This window comes from Cantharellus anzutake, assembly GCF_015039405.1.
Source record: "Cantharellus anzutake strain C23 chromosome Unknown EI90scaffold_37, whole genome shotgun sequence".
NCBI lineage: Eukaryota > Fungi > Basidiomycota > Agaricomycetes > Cantharellales > Hydnaceae > Cantharellus > Cantharellus anzutake.
Window position 1 is genome coordinate 1 of NW_024066987.1, and position 20,717 is coordinate 20,717.

Below are 20,717 nucleotides of genomic sequence, written 5' to 3' on the forward strand. Positions count from 1 at the left end.
CGAAGACAGAATAAGAACGTTGTCACATTGCTGCTGCGGCTCAGTTGGTGAATCGTCCTTGAGTATATAGTCTAGGTGGATCTACGAAGACGGTCGTTCACAAAAAGGGAGAGACACCTCGGAAGAGCGCAGCCTATATAAAACATTATCTGAAACATTAGACCAGCAACCATGCAGCAGAGGACAGGCAAATACCATGCATCCTGTTCGACATTAGGAGGGTCGGACGTTATTGGTGAGAGAATGGGTTTTCGCAGAGGTAATGATGATTACGTCTATGCGGAAGCCTCGTTTCTGCGTGTAGTAGACTCAATGCATGGCATTCATCCCCGGAAAGTCTCAGATGTGTGCTAAGCGGGTCTTGTTGTTGAGACTATGTGGAAGCAGGCCAGGGGGTGGAAGGAAAATCGATACCGATAGTGGCAGGAGTGAGACTCGGAGTACTGGGTTGTAGGATCTCGCCGTTCCTTGTAATTTAAGAGGTATCTATCAGCCAACGGGAATCCTGATTCCGTAACACAAGATATGGACGGCTCTGAGAAAGGCCCGACGCGGGGCCTCATGGCAGGTGTAGTTTCCACATAGGGCCATACTGCTCGAGTACTGCCATTTTTCCATGACAGTGAGGAATGGGTATGAGCAAGGCTAGGTCTTATACGTGGTATGGGATTTGGGCCCTGATGAGCTCGTTGCCCCAGAGGTGTCGAACGATATTCAGCGTTTGATAATACAAGACCAAGTCCTCCGGATTTTCCAATAACAGTGCATTCGATACGGAGGAAGGGAACACTCTGAAGTTTGTGTCCGATCAAATGCACCAAAGGAACCACCATATCTAGGATGTCTCAAAAAGCTGGGGTCGTACAACACGGTGGTGCCCTTCGTGGCAGAGAAGTACCGAGTGCCTTAGACATGCAGGGATGCAGCTGACGCCACGCGAATTGCGGTATCCTAACGCTGTAACCGAAAGCGCGCGGTTCAGGCTAGAAGGGTGCAGATCAAACCAGGGATTGCGCTAAAGGAAAAACTTAGATGGTTGTTTCCTCTCTGAGACAGTCGCGTCCCTTGGGACAGAAGAGCTTCCACTCCTTGCCAACGGATATTTCCCGCGGACGCAACCGTGTAAGGGCATGCAAGTTGGGCATGCAAATATGAGCTTTGCGTGGATGCTGCTCCTACTACCCAACAAAGCATACCCACCAAATTCATTTGCCATAACTAGCATAAGATACGACATAGTTCGAGTTTTTGCGCAATTATAACTGTATAAGGTCGATATTTGACATCCACCTGCACAACGAGTCTAGCTCCCTTAGGTTGTGTTGATGTTGCTCCTCCCCAAAGTAGAATGGCAGGCACGACTCGATGAAAGCCTCTTTTTGTCGTCTGCCCAAGACACGGCATCGGCTAGGTAAACGGACTATGTCGACGTGATGCGTCTATATAATATCACGAAGTCATAGAGGCTGGAGTCCTGCCTACGTGATGCGTACTACATCAACACAGTATATGACATCGTTAGCTCTGGGTTCTGTACGAACTTACAATTGCGAAGATGGAGACAAAGAAAGCATGAGTACACGAGTGACACCCATAATACACGGTTTGAGGAATCGAATCGACTCAGCTTTGTGGAACAAACTGCGCAATATGCTGATGTTTCGTTGTTGCATCGTGTCAAACTATCCTCCAGTTGGCCGAAACCGTCCATCGGCCGGTAGCAGTGGCAACAGCACCCGCACCCGTTATCCTCTCGACCGACTCTCCTCAGTCTTCCCGTTTATGTTTATCAGACCATATCGTATTGTCGATGTGTCCAACAATGAGATCTATGACGGACCTGGGCACAGGGTCGCTGGGAACGAAATCCGGAGTGGACGACCGCTTTTCCGCGACACAGTCATCATCAGGGCTCATGGAAGTGGTGGATTGCCCTGAAGCGGTGTTTGATGACGAACCAGATGGTCCGGAATATTAAGATTGCCCATGCTGACACGCAATTCAAAGTTGTCCCATTCTTCGGTACAGCGGTGGAACGCCTGTACCATTCGAGAAATCTTATCTCCATTGAGCTTCGGATTGTTGAGCCATTTTCGTGGACCTTCGAGCATGACTGCGTAATTGCGCATCCCAAAAATCGGGGCCGACGAGAATTCATCCCTTCATCGAGTAGGAGTCGAGCGCCAGGCTCTCCAGTCAAGAACTCCCCCGCCATGTTTGTCCATGCGCTCTCCGCCACCACTAACTGTTCGATGCCAATTGCAGTCCGAAAGCCATCAATGCACGTAAGGGATGTTCCTAGATGGGATGAAAGATTTCTAGGTTACGTCAGTACTGTGGCAATGGTCAATGCGCGCTTCTCAATATGTCCGGCACGACATTTGAGTCCAATTTAGAGGATGTTGGATTGAGTTGGGCATGACGGAAATAAGGCAATCGATAGGACTTGTTTGTGATATCCAGTGATGTAGGGAGCAGGCAAAACGCACTCAGAAAGATGATCAATGAAATGTTCGAACGCATCTGCCAAGTCGTAAAACCCAAAATCCTATCTGAATCAGCATACATACCGGTTCTTCGAAGGCAATGTGATGTTGTGGATCTTATTGTCGAAGTAGTTCAGGTCTTGGGAGAAGAATGGTGTACGCCACTTACAATAAATGTACTTCAAAAACGTGTGGTAGAGCATTCTTGCGAGCATGAGCGCCTTGAACGTTCTCCGATCTGGCTGATTTCAGCCTCGAAAATAGTGTTGTGAAGGACCACATCAGTGACTCTCAGAAGTCTGATGAAACGTGTCTCCGGTGATCGCGAAATCTCCGAAACATGGATTATTCGGCACCGACAGGTTTATTATGACGGTCATCCCCTGTATTGCTCCCGTATTGCCCCAGTTCACACAAACTTCAACTCTATCGGTCGTACATGAGACACCTGCCCATTAGCCACCCCCCAAGCAGCCTAGTCATTAGAGGCGGATCTTGTAAACGCGGCGTTCCAAATATGGTAACCCGCTTCAGCGGTTCACTCGCAACCCAGATGTAATATAGAAAGAAATACTAGAAATGGCTGCTGTGCAGCCCTGACCTTGCTTATGATAAGGCTTTTGCATGTGAAGTTAGCGGAACGGGGATCTTTCCATCAAACTGGTAATATCTTTCTGCACACGGGTGTTCTTTTCCCTTGTCTTTTTGTCTGCCATGAGCACGCTACATTCACCATTGCCAGCCACCAGTTAGCTTTGCCAATGCTCTTCATTCCCCTAGCTTTATCCGATTAAACGAATGCACTTTGCACTTCTTATACCCTATCAAACTAACTGGTGTCATGTTGTCTCATGCCCACTTTACACTGGCGTATGATTGGTGGATGCCACCTGTGGTGGCAAGAGCCCACTAAGTACTTTGTTTTTCTTATCCGATTCTGGCTCGTCGTCGGCCACAAGATCAAGGGGAAGAGGGGAAAGGGATGGGCGAAATGTGGCAAAGGCTAGAGGGACAATGAGATCCGTTGGAAGGGACTTCAGATAGCGCTCGCGTGCGAGCTCATACAAGCGGACCATAGGAATAGAAGTCCACTCAGCGTAAATGGCATCCAGCCACTCAAACACATCCTTACATGTGTTATACCCGACACCCTCGTCCCTATAACTCCACAAAGCCTCGCGATGCACGATCCCAATGGCAGCGTCGATATATTCACATGCAGAAATCCACCATCGCGTGCGATCACTGAAAACAACAGCAGCCTTGAGATTGTCAGCAAGGACTCCTATCGCATTGCGAGCCTTCTCTATCACCTCATCGCGTTCAGGTGTCTCCCAGTATTCCTCACCGCCCGAGGCAGAATCATCCGGGGGGAGATCCCTACCATCAAGCCAGTACATGGCGAGTTTCCACAGCCGTGCGCGAGAGAGTGTGTTGGAGGGCAAATACACAGGTAGAGTGCTGTCAGCGCGTGAATATCGCGTGGGGCTGGCACAAGTTTCTCAGCGTGCGCAGGCGCAAATATCGCATGTGTTGCCAAAAAAGCAGGTGGGGGATGTGGAAGATGTGTGCAAAAGTCGTGGGTCTGAGCCTGGGGAGCCGTGAACACAGAGAAGAAAGCGGAGTGGGTGCAAGCGCGCGTTTCTAGGTGCGCGCGGGCGTGTGAATTTCGAGTGAGGACGGCTTAATCAGCACAGGCGCGCGTCTGAGAGTCGCACACGTGTGGATTGCATGCAGGAAAGGTTTCTAGAGCATACAATTGCGTCTGGAGAGATGCACGTGAGTTTCGAACTGAGATTGGAATAATGAATGAAGAGGAATGCGCAGTGAGTCAAACTCGTACTTACAGGAACCGACTGGGTGTCTGAAGTCTGAGTTAACATAGTTGTAACAGTTTTAGCTACAAGTGCTCAAGATAACAATCGATTGTTTGCAGAGGGGCCAGGTGGCTTGCCTTACCGCCTGAGCGGTAATATAGTAAAAGTGGTCCGAATTATATGTCATATTGTCAGAGGATCCTGTGCACAGCACCTTTGGGGCCTAAGTTTGCGCCGCAGAGTTTGCGGGACAAATGAGCCAGAAAGATCCGTCGCGAGGATTGGAGGAAAGGACACGTGCAGAAAAGCGGTCAATACATTTGCAGAATTCCCACCAATATATTTGCAGAATTCCCATGAATTGTGGACATGCAAGAGACCTTGCAAGCAAGGTAATAACTAAAATACACACGGCGCTCCAGTGCCCATATTTATACTTCTCAACAATATTCCGGGCTCTTCTATGCCCAGCGCTTACGCAGGCGCCTAGTAACCCCTAGAATATTCCCGGATATTCCGGTTCAGTTTCATCATGTGACTCGTATTCCAACAGATCTTGATCGCTTTCGTGAAACGCGGACAGAAGCCTGGGGAGGGGAATCCGTATCAGCCCGAAGCCGTTGCAAAGGTAACCGTCGCAAGGAACGAGCTGTGAGATGTCGCGAGATCCAGCGAGCCCTGCTTCAGCAATGATGACGACTGGAGACTTCACGAATAAGTTCTGCGGATTTTCCAATGAAGTGGATGACGGAAAGGGGGAACTAGTCGTTCTGCAGACTCAAATTATGTCAGAAACTGGCGGTAACAAAGCGTCGAACGGGAAGCCTAATCAAATACACCATGGGGGCTACTAGCTCCAACGCCCCAAAAGGCGGGGAAGCGACGACAACCGTGAAGTGTTGACGGAGCGAAACTGGTCCATTGAACAAGTCACAGCCAAATTAAGGCAATTACGACCAAGGTCGGTCCACTGTGGAAAGCAGAGAGAGAGCCCTCTCGCCGTATGTATTATAACTAGCTAGGGGATGTCAGGCTGCCGTAGTAAAAACGTGCGATTCAGGGTGAGAAGTGTGTAGATCGAACCAGGCATTGTGCTAGAAGGGAAAACTCATATTACGAAATCATAAAGGCTGGAGTCCTGCCTGCCTTAGCGGACGCGTTCCCACGCAAACACGCACGAGTTTCGAACTCCGATAGCAAAATTGACGAGCTTTGTGTGAATACTCCCATCGCCCAACAAAACATATACACCCATCGAGGATCGTTCGTCAGAACCCAGTGTCCGAATACAAGTTCTCCTGCGATCCCGCAAACTCAACGAATGGGTGTAGAAATGTATACTATGTAAGTATAAGGTCGATATCAAAATTTGACATCAAAATCAAGAGAGTCTATATCAGACAATTCGTCTGCGAAACGAGTCTCTCTAGGGTTCCGCCGGTGTTGTTCCTCAAGAAAATAGAAAGGCAGACGCGACTCTATGAAAGCTTTTGTTTCGTCTGCGCAAGATACAACATCATCCCAGCATTCTGAACACGTGTGAGACGGAAAACGCCACCCGCCATCATGATGATTGCTATTCATAAGATGATCCAGAGCCTCCTGCTTGATCCTCGATAACCTTCCCATAACGTCGTATGTAGGGACTCCATAGGAGGCATTGATCTGGGAAATTGTCGCAAGTTCGGCGTTATAATGGTGTCGGTCATGATAGTCACAATGGCGGACGGGGGTTTTGGGGGGGACGTTTTCAGGCATCATACCCAGAGAAAAAATGGCGGGGCTTCGCTGGTAAGGGACGTCGAGGTTCCCCGACGCCAACCGAGACACAAAAGCGTCCCAATCTTCAGTACAGCTTAGCATACCCCTTATGAGAGCTTGGCGCTCTTGTAAGGTCAAACCCGGCTCTCCGTCCCACTTCTTTCGGCCCAAGATCATGACCTCGTAGAAAGCAGACGCCAATAATTCTCTCAAGCCAGAACGCCGCCCCTCATCTATAAGATCGCGGGACGTCATTTTCTGCTCCCTGAAGGATTCAAGAATCAATTCCCATGCATTTCGGTAGATCGATGGCTCGGATGCCTTGATTCCGATGCGGAAAATGCTCAATGCTGAGAGCGAAGAGTTGATGTGCGATCTGATGTTCTCCTTCTGCGTCATGCGGACCGCCAGAGGGCGCGCGAGGCCCTCAATAACTTCACAGCAATACTTGTTTGAAATTTGGAGAATGTGTAGGATTTTCCGCAATGGAGGAGAAGGCCGAAGTAAACAGGACGTGAAAGGACTGAAACAAAAGGGATCAACAAGGAGACAATGATGGGCATCGAATGAAACACGACAAACTTGAACAGAACATCCACGAAATCCTCGAACGCTTCGGAATGATCATCCAGCGTCGTGACGTCTTTGGAATTTTCATCAGGACTGATCTCGAGGAAAACATCGCTATTTTGAGCCAAGAGAGCTTTCGGAACCTGGTATGAAGTTGTGAATGGTAAGAAAACATGTACGATGTCCAAGGTACATTGATATCAGCTTACGACGAATCGGCGGCCTTGCACAAGGAAAGTTTGCGAGCCACGAGGCAACGATGTGGAGTAGTGTTCCAATGCTCCGTTCCAGTTTTGAGAGCGAAGAAAATTAAATGATAAGTGTCTACTCGTCGGCGGACTCAAAGTCGGAGGTGGGACTGGGCTTGACGGTTCAGAGTCTTCAGCCATTCTTGAGATTTCAATTTAGACTCCGTTCAACAGCAAGTAAAGGCGTTAGCTGGGAGAAATGGAGGATTGACATGAGGCCTGGAATAAGGGATCGAACAAATGTAGGTTCGAATGTATAGCATTCTCAACATTGTGACCTTGGGACACCAGGAAAAATTCGGATATACCTCGGCGAAACTCACGTGAACGACTGGCAATCTATCCTGTCGGTGCCCAATAAGGGAGTCAAATTACTGTATCAGTGAAGTCCGACGGGCTTTATTTATGTAATTGTTGTACCAGTGAGCAATCCTACACAAAATCTTCGGAGCCAAGATTGATCCAATGCTCCTACTGATATGGTACGGCAGGGCCCTGGGCGGTATCGGCACCGACATAGGAACAACACAATGCAAATTATAGCAATCGACAGACGGGCTTCCACCTCGAACGAAATCAACTCAAAATCCAATGTAATAGGTGATGCGCTCTGCAGAAAAAGAAAGTTGTGAATCAATAAATGTGTCGTCATCCAAAGCGAAATATGTGGGCATCTCCGCCTCGATGGCAGCCAATGTATTTTTGGCGCACTGCGCCAAATCCGGAATGTGCGAGTATTGCCAGCCTCGACTGATCTCCGTTAGTTTTCCCAGTAGATCCCATGCACGCAGACCACAATGCTTCTGGTACCTGTCGATTGGAACTTCCTCAAGAGCGTCCATGATGGTTAGACACGCATTCGGACTGGGTGTTCGGGTTTGTGTTCGTACCAGCGCTCTCACTGCAGGGGTCTGGGCATGTGTATTGCGATCTTCTGGGCATGGGTGGGCCGGCACTCGGTGACGTGCCAGACGCTTCGGAATATCAAGATTACTTTGAGCGACGCGCGACACAAAACCGTCCCATTCTTCCATGCAGTATTGGAACGCTTGGCTCAGTCTAGAAACTTCATCTATACTGAGTTTTGGATCTTCGCGCCATTTATGTGGTCCTCCGAGCATGACGATGTAATACGCCGACCCCAAGAATCGTGGCTGACCCATAGCTTCATCAAGCAAGCATCGGGAATCAAGTTCACCACTCAGGAACCTAGTCACCATCACCTTCCATGCATTCTCTGCGATGTTTATCCGTTTGACGTTGATCGCAATCCGGAAGATGTCGATGCACGTGAGCGATATTCCCAAGTGGGATGGGAGATTTCTTGGCTGGGTCAGTTCCTCAGCAATAGCCGAAGCGCGTTTCTCGATATCTTTGGCATGATATTTGTATGCGATTTGGAGAATGTGGAGGACCGGTTTGAGTTGGACTTGGGTTCCCTGAGTGGGGAAAAGGGGAGAATTGAATGGACTTGTTTACGGTGCGATGAGCCTCAAATGATTCAACAACGACAGGTAGGCAAGCAAAACGCACTCGTAAAGAAGATTGACAAAATCCTCGAAGACATCTGCCGAGTCATCTAGCCGTGTATAAGTCGTCATATCATCCGATTCAGCTTCTACATCTGTTCCCTCGATGAGGATGCAGTTACGGGCCAAAATTGCTTTTGGTATCTTATTTTGAAAGAACCAGTTCAGATCATCGGGTAAAGAATGGTGTGCGGAGCTCACAGCGAATGTTCTGCCTTGCACTTCAAAAATCTGCTCACCCTTGGGTAGGGTGTTGGAAAAATGCTCGCGACCCTGGCTGGGTGCTGGGAGGTGCGACTTGGACTCCGATTCGGTCAAATTCAACGTTGAAAACAGCGTTGCCAGTAAGGACCACATCAGATAGATTGCCCGATTGCCTGGCGTCCAATGATAAGAGATCGGATACATGTCCCTGGTGATCTCGAATCATGGATTAATCAGTACCAAATAGAAGGGCATTCTTTGTTCCTGTTACATAAAGAGAGGCTGGTGCGTCACCTGCCTAACACGAGCAGAGAAGATGGTCAAGGGCCGCAACAAGCCAGGCAACTTCCGACTCCACATCATCTGCCTTCCAGCGCGCAAATAACGCACGCAAGCTGAACTCGTCAAAAGAAGCACCGGCATCTGCCCATCTGCCCGGCAGTTCAGGATGGAAGGGATGAGGATAAACCTAAATAGAGGCTGCAGCAAACCGTATTTCACAGTTACATTGCGCTCATGGAATTCTAAACTCGCAGCTCAAGTTCGAGTTTAAGTACCTCAGGCTGCTTTTGAACCTCAAGGGATTCGACTCTCGGAGAGACTTCTAGCCTCTAGTGAAAGGCCTGTCCAACTTGAAACGCACCCTAATACCTTGGCAACGTCATCGTGCCTTCAACTTCACGCGATCACTGCGGGGTCGCAACGTGACGACTCCAAGCCCCCTCATCGCAATGGTGGCGGACAATACTTCTTTGGATGATGTTATACCACTACATTCTCATGAAACCCCTGATCTGTAGCGCATGACAATGAATTGTCCTCTTCATCGCTGAGGTTGTGTAGCCTGATCCTTGCTACTACCACGAAGACTAGCGTAGAAAGGGAGCTAGCTGATCTCGTAGCCCTCTTGACTCTCAAGGACTCTAGTGACTAAGCACGTATTACATTCCTCGTGCTTCTCGTGTAATGACCTGGAACTCATACAGCTTGAACCATTGCTAAATGTTGAAGGCATCCTACTCCGTAACTGTTTGATGGGCGACCCCAGCCACTTCTTGTCATCCCAAAGGACATCCGAAGTCACCCCACCGGCGACATCCCCGTCTTCGACACTGGTTGCATCCACTAGCACCTTACCCTCTAGCCCATGATCGCTTTGGCGAAAGACCACAACACTATAACCATGAACATGCCGTGTTTTGAAGAGTAGATTGTGGAGCATCAAGTTTGTTAATAAGCTTAAGAATCTATGCGGCGAGTTTGAAAGGGTGAAGATAAAAGCACACCTTGATTAGGTATCCAACAATGCACCCGTTTGCCACCTCGACATCAAGACCGTCACACTCCACACCAAGTGACATGAATATATGGTGCAGACGTGACACTGGTGGAGCACTGGAAGATTCATTCAAGATGCAATTCTGCTAGTTCGGTATAATATAAGAACAAACATCAACCAAAGAGGCACAAAGAAGTGTCAGGGATGGAAGGATTTGGCGAGTTCATAGAACTTAATTGTTACTCCACAGTCCCGCAAACAACTTGGAGAGAAGGCCCACTGACAGTGGTTACACGAGAACACCGAAACCGAAGTCGTTTACATAGTATCAAACCAGAATGTTTCTGCACATCTGATAGAAGGGTTTCATTCATTGCTTAGACTAGAAGATATCGAGAATTTTATCATCAGAACGAGGTGAGGTCCTTGCGTCAAAGTGTACTTTTGAGCTCCCGGCCCCAAGTCCCGGGTCATAACTCACAGGACTAGGCTCCGCCGTCGATGCCGGAGGACCATTGTCTGGTATCGAGGTTGAAATCAAAGGGGAGGTCTGTTGGTTGGGTGGAGATGATAAAGGAAAAAGGTTAAGCTCCAGTCCTTGCCCCGCATTTTTGGGCACGGCCCAAATATGGACGGCACGATCTCGGGAGGCGGTTGCGAACATTGGTCGGTTGCTACTCCCACAATTCCATGCGATTGTATTGAATTCTGGTGCTGGGTTTTTAGCCGGAATCGAATGTAGAAGTTTCGATGTTTCACGATCCCAGAAGAGGATATCCCCACCTTCAGGACACCAGACTTGAACCCCATTAGTCTGAGAGGGAAAGAAAGCCCTTACCTTTCCTCGCACATACAACCACATGCCAGTCTAAACCTTCATCTTCCGTACGTACGCGGCCGAGCTGGCATGAACCACCAGCATCCATCTCGTCATGAGTGTGGTAAGTATGAACGAGGGAAAGATGTGCGCGATCATCACGGAAGACGTTAAGTCTGAAAAGTTGAGGGTCGGCCTGTAAGTTGGTACCGTTGAGGCCTCTATTCTTCCCTGTGAAGTGTTCCTCCACTCGCCTTACGATGATAGCTAACCAGGACAAGGGAACCGGAACGAGAAATCACTAGGTGGCGAACATCATTGAGAATGGGGACTTTGCTGGGACGCGTGGTCATTAAATATGCATTCGAGGTGACAACAATTAACCCTTACTGCTCAATTTCTCCGGTCCGCATATTGTATACTGCAGCAGAGAATGCACAGTACGACATTAGGTATTTTTCGATCCCAGAACAAAGCACCCACAAAGAATCCTTTTTTGAACGCGAGATTTTGATGGCTTCCGTCCTTCGTGAGTGACTTCCAGAGTCGTTACAACAAGAAGCCTGCTCAAAGGGTTTAACGAAAGAAAGCGAGTGATGCCAAGAAACTGCACCTTTCTTCATCCGGAACAACGACAACTTGTTGAGGTAAAAGTGAGCTTGGCTCAAATTTCCCTAAGACGTTTCCGTTGATGGACCAGTAAAATTCCATTTTATCATCCCATTTCCGACAGTGTGGGGAGGTAAACCCACAAGCCTTCGTATAAGCTTCCCCTCCACTGTGACGAATTCAACACTGTTAGGCATCCATGCCACCCACTGAATAGTTTGACCTCGGTCTATTGTCTTAAAGACTAACCCATCCTGGATCCAAGCCGATTAGTAACGAAAACGCTGCCCAGCTGGATTGTCAGTCTACCTTCGGTAACCATACATATACACAGCGTGTCAACCTTGTGAGCATATATTCCCCATCGGGTGACCATGCCACATGAGCAACCCGGTTTTCCTGGTGAATGAGTTTATGGTGGATTGAGATCTCATCTTCCAGCTTCCAGATGACCACGGTTTGTGCACCAGAAGACGTGGCGACTGCGATTAATATAATATGACATGATGAGGGCATAGTTACAAGAGGTAGATGTAAAGCCTGTATACGCACGATATTCCCCATCGGGACTGAATTTCAAGTGCTTGATGGTTGCGGGTTGCAAAGGCAGCTCATGGATGGGCTTGAGAGAGGTGATCACGGAAAGTATGGCAGTTAGCCGCCTCGATTTCTTCATTTGTGAAGGCAGTACAACAGGATTGCGCGGGATATCCAAATTGAGCAGCCCAGCTTCCAGGTCATTTGAGGTAGGACTCGGTAATGGAGCAAAACTGGGACGGAGGATAGAAAGGACACGTTTAATTTTCAAAACCTTACTGGCCACCTCCTTAAGTTTTCCTTTGCGGGCGGGTGGCATCGGGGTTGTGACTTGTAGAGCCGATGAGAACATATTTGTTGACTCCTTTTTCGCCTTGGGCTGAAGTGACTCTTCTGGAAATGTAGGGTCAATCACTGATTGCAAAGACCCGTTTGAGACTCCAGGGGCTAGATTTTGGGACTCTGCTTGAACGTCAGAATCAAGGTGCGTTACTTTCTTAACGAGTGATGGTGTGTGCGACAATGGGACAACAGAAAGGCGAGATCCAATAGAGCCTTGTGCTGACGTCCCAGTGTACGGGGTCATAGAGGTGCCCGACTCAATATCGCTACCAATTTCCTGCACGACCGAATCCGAATCAACCGACAGTGAATCTGTGCCCCGCCTTCGCAGCCGTCGTAAGAGAGCAATGACGCTTAGCAGCGCATGCTTGGTCCATCTGCAGGGGATGGCGATATAATGATAAACCCGCGCCTCTTTTAACATTTCGCTAAGCCACTAGGTCCTCGATTAACAAAAAAAAAAAACTCTCTCTGATGGTCTTTAGGTGCTGACCTTCTTGCCTTTTGATACGCCGAAAGCATGACGTTCTCCTGCAAACCAAAGGCCCACAGCGAGAAGAGCAACAGACGAGATTGATGTACACACTGCGATCGCAATAGGGATGAAAGGGGTAGAGCTGAAGTTGGCAAAGGTGAAGCATACCAAACCAGTGGAGAATGCAATCATAGAAATGACAAGAAAGAGTAGTGGCGTTTGAACGATCCAGACGGAGACCCACCAAGGGACAAAAGCATCTGGTGAACGATACATAGCAGATCTATTGGAAAAAAAATCCATCAAAGTTCTTGAAAACAACAGTGAGTCTGCAGAGACGACTTGCTGCCAGTGATATGCCATTTGACTGTTGATGGCACTCGCTAACGAGAAAACGAGGGAAGTTACCCATAAGACATCAGCAAACTTGGTAGGGAGCTCTTGGAGCTCTCAGAGCTCTCAGAGCTCTGTGAGCAAATTGAGTCTTTTTGCTGTGCACCCTCTACACATTGGGTGGAGAAAATTAAATGTTTGAATGATTTTATTCTCCTAAGGATGCAGAAGTGCAAAGATAATATGTATATACATTTTTGGAAATGCATATTAAATGGCCAGCATCATTACTTGAAACACTCTATGAGCTCTATGAGCTCAGTGAGCTCATAGAGCTCATAGAGCTTTTTGTTTTTAAATCATGGATGGTCTTCATATCTCCATGAAATCTGCTTAGTTATTTTGGCACCAGTAGTGCAAAGATAATATGGATATATATGTGTGTAAAATGGCCATTGTCATTGCTCTGAAAGCTCTATGAGCTCTATGAACTCTATGAACTCAGGGGGCTCATAGAGCTCATATACCTTTTGTGTTTACTAAAATCAGCACCTTATTTGTTTATTGCTATTTACAAAATATGAGGAAAACTCTGAAATTCAAAAATTTGCACTTTATCTTTCATCTCATTTCTTGCTCAAAACTCAACCAATTTTGATGATTCTATGTGAATTGGAAAGCACCAAAGTGTGGCAATGTAACCATGCATGTTATGTAGGGTATAAATCAGTTTTAACAAAGTGTTCCAAATGAAGTAAATTGAAAATACCACCCAATAAAGCAAACAAAAAGCTGATGTATTCTTCAGATATCATCCAAGCCTTTGACACCAAATTTCCCATGGTCAAAAAGCCATGGTTATTTGGCTCACTGTCAGGGCCCAGCCCTTGTTCTGTGATGGGCCCAGGGGGATCCTCCTAGTCACTGGGGTATCTAGTCCCAGTCCGAGATCCTCAAACTCACTGAGGGGGCTAAACCTTCTCAACCTCCTCTACAAATGGGAGCCAGGAACTATACAGTTTTCAGCTCTTTGTTGACTTTCCATAAATGGCACCCCCCCGTGGGAACGAGCTGCTCACCCAGAAAGTTCCCACAGTTGTGGCTGTGATGGTTTCTGGGTGAGTAACCCAGAACTTTCCCATGGGTCTGCATGCATGCGGGATTGTGGAATAGTGAGGGGCTGTGCCCTGACACTCACCAAAACATGGTGGGAGACTTTTCTAACACTGAAACATACATTGCTACATTGCCCCACTTTGGCACTTTCCAATGCACATTGAATTATCAAAAAAGTGAATTAATTTTTTTTTTCCAATTATTCCTAATTTCCTGAAATATCTCTCCCTAACTTATCCCAAAATTTCTGATTTTTCCCCTGATTTTTTGGACATTCTCCTTTTTTAGAAAGTCCCCCATTTTCTGAATTTTCCTTAATTTTCCCTGATTTTTTTTCAAGTTTTTAGAAACCCCCCAGTTCCCCCTCAGTTTCCTCCCATTTTCCCCTTCATCCCCCCCCCTCAATTTCCCCCCATCCCCCCCTTTGATTTCCCCCTCATTCCCCCCCCATTCCCCCCTCCCAATTTCCCCCTTCAAATTCCCCCTCATTCCCCCCCCCAATTCCCACCTCAATTTCCCCCCCATTTCTCCCCCATTCCCCCCTCCAAATTTCCCCTCATTCCCCCCCCCATTCCCTCCCAATTCCCCCCTTCAAATTTCCCCTCATTCCCCCCCCCATTCCCCCTCAATTTTCCCCCCATTCCCCCCATTCTCCCCTCCAAACTTCCCCCTTCAAATTTCCCCTCATTCCCCCCCCATTTCCCCCCTCCATTTCCTCCCTCATTTTCCCCCTCATTCCCCCCTCATTCCCCCCTTATTCCCCCCTCCAAATTTCACCCCATTCCCCCCCTCCATTTTCCCCCCACTTCCCCCCTCAATTTCCCCTCATTTCCTCCCTCATTTCCTCCCTCATTCCCCCCAATTCCCTCCTCATTTCCCCCTCCAAATGTCACCCCATTCCCCCCCTCCATTTTCCCCTCATTTCCCCCCTCATTTTCCCCCCATTTCCCCCTTTAATTTTCCCCTCATTTTCTCCCTCATCCCCCCCAATTCCCCCCCATTCCCCCCCCACTCATTTTCCCACTCATTTTCCCGCATTTTCCCTAAGTAATTTCAGATTAACTGCATTTATATCCCTAAATTTGGCTTATATATTGATTGGGCTACATACCCTTGGTGTCTGGTGCCGCATTGGTGCTGAAAGTGAAGCTGAGTTTGTTCAGTCCCTTGTATGGTAGGGACTTGGCTATGGCTAGTCACATGATGCCATAGTCAATGCTTTTAAATTTTAATTTTAATATCGGGTAAATTAAACACTCAGGGAGCTCATATAGATAATAGTCCCCTGTGTGCAAATATAGCTCTATGAGCTCTCAGAGAAGGGGACCTGTGTCAGGGCCCGGCCTCGGACTCGGAGGCTCCCTGACCTCAACCCCCATCTGGCCTGTCCTCACACTATGCGGGGCATGAGATGTATAGTAAAAGAAAGGGAATATATACACTTGCCTATGCGGGGCATGAGATGAGAAGAAGGGTAAAGGTCTCATCTCCCCGCATGGTTGCTATATAAAGGAATGGGTCACATGCCCACAACTATACAGCTCTTGGAGTTGTGTAGTGTGACCCGGAGGGAACATCCAGGTGGCAGTGCCAAGCGTGGGAACGTTCTGGGCGAGTTGCTCGCCCAGAACTGTGGCTGTGACCCGTGGGAACATAGTTCCTGCGCTATCCCGTGCGCACATGTACGCAACACACAAAGGCAACAACAAGGCAACAGTCAAAGAATAAAAGGGGGTAAAGTAGGTGGGGAGTCCGGGGCACCCCTAAGGCAGGGTGCTGAACCCTGACAACCTGCAATTTCAAAGTACTGAAGCTCTGAGAGCTCTGAGAGCTCTGAGAGCTCTATGAGCTCTATGAGCTCTCAGGCCTCCGCATCCAGGTTTGCTGATGGAGATTCACCGCTTTTTCTAGTTTTGTAGTAAAAGACAGGTAGCTGAACTGGATTGTTGTCGCTGTAACTGCAGAGAACAATGTGGCCACTGTTGACAGATCGCGAAGGGGATTGGCCTCTTGGCGCTGGGAAAAGCGAATCTTTGGCACCGCTTGTGAAAAAAAAAAAAAAAGCATATGAGTATAGTCAGTTTCTGAAAAAACACTTGGGAACTCACCAACATCAGTAAATATCTTCAACGCTTCCGTGACATCGTTCAGATGTTCTGCCATCTCCCCAGTCAACAAGTGAATATGACGTTGGACAGAAGGCCATTTAAATTGATCTAAACATCCAGTTCTAGTGACCAGCATGATACGAACAGACTGATAATACCTTTAAAATCCCTCAGGCTGAAAGACCAATATTCTAAATCATGATAGAAACTCCGGATGGAAGGACTGACAACCTCGTCACGAAACTCCGGGATTCTGTTTAGAGCTTCTAGGAAAGTGCGCCAATCCTGCGCTAACAAGTGAAGCTGGTTTGGTATCTGTTCAAGGTCGCCAATCATCACTCCTTCCGAATGAAACTTTCGGGAAGGGCGGGTTGGAACGTCACGGGTGTTTGCTTGGGGCTTTCTTATAGAGAAATCTCCAAACTCTCTACGAACATCGCGAAATATATCCGCTGCATTCTCGCGGAACAAGTTCAGGAGCTGCTGGAGTCTTTTACGGAGATCTTCAGCAGAGGAAAGAAGGCCAACAGATGAGCTAAGTTGGGAGATGGTGTTCCGGAAGCGGTGGAGTTCCCCATCCAGAGCTCTCACCCTCCTGTTGAACATGCATAGAGATCAGCAAGGGTGCCAAAGATTAGGGATTGAAGAACACCTTCGGAATTCTTTAAAGCGTTTGACGCCTTCATCTTGAGCATGATCATCACCCACTGGTGAATCGCATCAGTATGATGAGATTCTTCGTCAGCTCAGGCACCTGAATCAGACGTGGGCTAGCATACTGACAAGTAGCGTCCAGTTCATTCACCAGGACTTCCTTAAGTCTCCTCTCCAACTCGCTCTCGCGCGGCGGGAAGTGGTCGATGACTTGGCGAGGTAATGGAGTGTGTGGAGCTGACCCTCGTTCTTTTGTGCAATGCAGCGTGAGTTTTATTGCACCAGGCAATGAGTTCCTCGATCCACGCCAGCTTACCGCCGAGGGTACGCATATCCAAAGGCTCCATGTTGTATTCTTAAGCGGCGTAATGAAGACTTGGTGATGTCACGGAGGGTCGAATGTGTGGAAGCTGGGGACCGTAGAGTAGAGAGCGCCAAGCCTGGGGGGACCTTAGGTCGTGGAGAAAGAGACGTGGACCGCTGAGCTGCACTTAAGAATCATCCTTTAGCAGATAACACAAAGCCAGCCTGATATAGGCACATTGGCGAATGGACTTTTCCAGTCGAGGTTCTTAATAAACTAATGGCAGATCAAGGAACCGCCCAGAGCGAGACTCGCTCACTTGATCTTTATTGCTCCTGTTCAAGGACGATGACTTAGACTATATAGGCGAGTGGCTTATTCATTCATTCATTTATTTAATACCCGTGATGTGATTGTGAACCGAGATCCCATTTTTGACATGCACCACTGACCATTCACCACACATGAACGGGATACGATTCCGTCTTCATTAAGCCGAGAGATCAAACGAATGCCCTTATCCTTCACTACTTTGATTTTTTTATCTGTGTGGTCATTGTTTATTCTGGATATTTAACCTGCAGATTTTAGGTGGCTCATGCGCCAAATGGGGCCCTGCTGGAACGACAAAGAACGATTTATCCAAGCCATCATGGACGACGAAAGCAGATGCAGGTGAATGGGTGAGTGTTGTGGCTACGAAGTACCAGTGAACTATATTTATTTGGGATTGTGCGCTGAAGCGCGCGAGCTTTCGTGCAGAGTTTCGCTAAGCATGAAGACATCGCCAGTCAGTCGAGCGAGGGTTGAAGCAACGTACATTTGAGCAACTCTGCGGGCGCGAGCTGTAAGGGGCTAACAACACTCATGCCGAACACAATTTGATTTTAGAACCATGAGATTGCACGTGAATCTCAGCAATGGATTGAATATGCCAAGGGAATGTGCTCCATGTGGTAATGGAAGCTTCCGATGGTGCTAGTCATTCAAACATCTCATGCGTAAGCATAGGACCCCGGCATACACCGAGGGAGCTCCGATCTAGGAGAGGGCCGAAAATCAGTCTGCGGGACGAGAGGTCTGACCTGGAGGAGGGCCAAAATTGGCTTTGGGCAGAAAAATGTTATATCCCGTTGAGGGCCTTTCGGGCAGGCTGGGATCAAGCCTTGATCTGGTAGAGGGCCGAAACCTGCCGAAACTCGACAGCCGTGCATAAATTAATGAAGGTGACAAGGCTTGTCGAAAAAAACTCAGCCGTCCTCAACCAGCTTCAACCTTGTTTTGCACACAAGATGTATCCTGGTCCGCTAGTGCCATCAGGACTGCAAAAGAAAATCTATGAACTAGGTTCATTGACATCTGTCGCTGCACTTCCACCTGTACCTTATCTTGGTGTGCCGAACCTGAATGTTGTCCTTTGCCTCAGCAATAATTCTCCCGACGTCTTTTTCATCCTTCACAAGAAAACAATTTTCCTGTTAGTGCCCCATGCTTTCCTTCATCGCGCGACTCTCTGATAAGAAATCAACCAAGTCATGATAATTTATCGAAATAATGGCCGAAGCCTTCTACATCAGTATACTGAAAGCGTCACCTCAATCGGGGCCCCATCCTATCTCAGCGTACGACTATTTTCGCCATTTTTCTGTCATCACAGGATGTTGGTCGCTTTTCCAACTTTGTACCCAACCAGAATGGCCCCCCAACCACAGCATTCGCTCACTTGAAGCCCGAATATGTTCTTCTATCCCTCAATCAATGCGGCAAAGTTGAATGAAAACACAACGCGATTCCGTCAATACTCCACTCGCTGTGGATTGAGACGTTAATTATTCAGATAATACACATTGTGTATGAGAAACTCAAGATGAATGTCAAAGTTGCGATCCGGAAGCTGCAGGAGGGTCTGTGGGAGGGCGTGTTGGATTACGGTAGATTGATAATTCTTGCACGAATATCATTGCTAGCTCAATTGTGGTAACGCTTCATGCCACCCAAGTGAAAAAAAAATTTTTAATGTCTGATCCATTTGAGGGCCGAACTGGCATTTTTCTGCAGGTCCGACTTGTCTGAGGGCCTAAATGAGGCCAGGGGACTAGGGCCGAAATGGAGGTCTTCCGATCGGACCTCTACACAGTGGGAAGTAACCCCGGCAGATGGTGTAGGGTTGCCCCAGTACCAGCCCTGCTAGGTAGCCCCATTACCATTTGACGGGGCCAACCATCAGATTTCGAGTGCCGGGACCTCCTATCAGATATGCGCAGTCTGACGGGGCCATCCTGACGGGGTACCCCGGAAATACTGACAGGGTGCCCTGGAAGTTACTGATAGGTAACCCCGCCTGTTTTAATAGTAAATCATAATATATTCATTTGGTATATAGCAATACACGCATACACTGGCGCTTGTCATTGCGAGTGTCGGAGAAAATAATACCCCAAGGCTATACTGAGGGTGCAGAGAAAACCTCGCGCTAAACCTCGCGCTTGAACACACCTTTGCAGGGATAACCCCTCGAGGTCTGTGGGGCCGGCGTAGGTCCCAAGAGCATGTCGGTTTCGAAGATAGGATGACAATAATCAGTGGGGTAAATATGGCAGGTAGATCGCAAAGTAAATGATGAGGTGAATGGTGGGGTGAACGGTGGGGAACACATAGTTGGCTCATCCGTGAAACCCGACCCGCGGGGTTCCAGCACTCTTTGTACCTCACCAACGGGAGTTTGCCTTTTAGCCGTGGAGGAAGCTATTGTCTTCCAATTCCGGTCACTTTTGGGAAGTTTGATTGTTTCCTGGAGTAGAAAGTTAGCAAGGAAATGGGAAGGGGAGGAAAGTTAAGAGCGTAGTAGTAGGCACACTTTGTGGTTAGGCACCAGTGCAGGCTCTGCAACAGCGCATTGGGCAATGCCATGATAACACATCTGGTCTGTGTCCTTCCATGTCGGTTGGCCCAAAATCTTGGCATCAATGAGTGAAGAACACGTCAAAACGCGTGGGAACGCGTCCAATTGTACAAGCCTGAATATTGGAATGGAAGCACTGGCATGCGTGCACGGTGCAACAGAGCATGGGCCCACAGTGTTGGACTCAAGAATTGAAGAGACAAAATAGCAGACACAGATTTGGCTCCCACCAAAGGGTGCAATGCAGGCTTGATCGCCAAGATCGGATGAGCTGATTGCGCAAGATCGCTCAACCTGGATTGGCAATAGTAAGCATTGAAGCACGTATTAGGATGCAGAAAACAGAGGGCTAGCCAAGAAAAACATGGCTGCGCATATTATGGATATCCAGCGTCGATTGGATGAGTGTGGGGGAACACAGAGATAAGAGAGATGACAGGTGAGATGAAGTTCCAAAGTAAATGGCAACTCCCGAACCGACGAAAGGAACCCAAAACCAACATTAGCACCCCGCGCTTCCACTCTTCCCAATGGTCTCCTCGCTCCCAACAATCACATGCCTATGGTAGCCCTGGTACTCCACTCGACTGAGCAGCTGCCGCATTTCGAAGAAAATGATAAGTATT

General features: G+C 48.1%; 6 protein-coding genes across 6 annotated transcripts; 1 reads left to right on the forward strand and 5 right to left on the reverse strand.

Moving 5' to 3' along the window:
- Nucleotides 1–1,361: 1,361 nt before the first annotated feature.
- Nucleotides 1,362–2,217, forward strand: EI90DRAFT_1594606 (uncharacterized protein). The gene has a single exon (XM_039051938.1). The coding sequence runs from the start codon at nt 1,486–1,488 to the stop codon at nt 1,936–1,938; it is 453 nt and encodes a 150-aa protein (XP_038913931.1). The 5' UTR covers nt 1,362–1,485; the 3' UTR covers nt 1,939–2,217.
- Nucleotides 2,218–3,302: 1,085 nt separating this feature from the next.
- Nucleotides 3,303–3,886, reverse strand: EI90DRAFT_3217775 (uncharacterized protein; the record flags this gene model as incomplete). Its single annotated transcript, XM_039066462.1, has 1 exon — nt 3,303–3,886. The coding sequence occupies one exon, from the start codon at nt 3,884–3,886 to the stop codon at nt 3,347–3,349; it is 540 nt and encodes a 179-aa protein (XP_038913932.1). The 3' UTR covers nt 3,303–3,346.
- Nucleotides 3,887–5,665: 1,779 nt separating this feature from the next.
- Nucleotides 5,666–7,023, reverse strand: EI90DRAFT_3126259 (uncharacterized protein; the record flags this gene model as incomplete). The annotated part of the gene is made up of 3 exons (XM_039063902.1): nt 5,666–6,587; nt 6,647–6,777; nt 6,844–7,023. 3 exons carry the CDS (start codon nt 7,021–7,023, stop codon nt 5,666–5,668), a joined length of 1,233 nt encoding a protein of 410 aa, XP_038913933.1.
- A 239-nt stretch (nt 7,024–7,262) lies between these two features.
- On the reverse strand, nt 7,263–8,546 carry EI90DRAFT_3065432 (uncharacterized protein). The gene is made up of 2 exons (XM_039060871.1): nt 8,416–8,546; nt 7,263–8,352 (listed from the first exon to the last, which is right to left on the reverse strand). Exons 1-2 carry the CDS (start codon nt 8,481–8,483, stop codon nt 7,464–7,466), a joined length of 957 nt encoding a protein of 318 aa, XP_038913934.1. The 5' UTR covers nt 8,484–8,546; the 3' UTR covers nt 7,263–7,463.
- A 1,503-nt stretch (nt 8,547–10,049) lies between these two features.
- Nucleotides 10,050–12,958, reverse strand: EI90DRAFT_3065437 (WD40-repeat-containing domain protein). The gene is made up of 10 exons (XM_039060872.1): nt 12,693–12,958; nt 11,873–12,635; nt 11,630–11,802; nt 11,464–11,574; nt 11,325–11,407; nt 11,195–11,274; nt 11,102–11,132; nt 10,966–11,047; nt 10,733–10,907; nt 10,050–10,677 (listed from the first exon to the last, which is right to left on the reverse strand). The coding sequence occupies exons 1-10, from the start codon at nt 12,948–12,950 to the stop codon at nt 10,277–10,279; spliced, it is 2,157 nt and encodes a 718-aa protein (XP_038913935.1). The 5' UTR covers nt 12,951–12,958; the 3' UTR covers nt 10,050–10,276.
- A 3,381-nt stretch (nt 12,959–16,339) lies between these two features.
- EI90DRAFT_3017746 (uncharacterized protein) lies at nt 16,340–17,232 on the reverse strand (the record flags this gene model as incomplete). Its single annotated transcript, XM_039057143.1, has 4 exons — nt 16,340–16,826; nt 16,884–16,938; nt 17,015–17,134; nt 17,202–17,232. The coding sequence occupies 4 exons, from the start codon at nt 17,230–17,232 to the stop codon at nt 16,340–16,342; spliced, it is 693 nt and encodes a 230-aa protein (XP_038913936.1).
- Between the last annotated feature and the right edge of the window lie 3,485 nt (nt 17,233–20,717).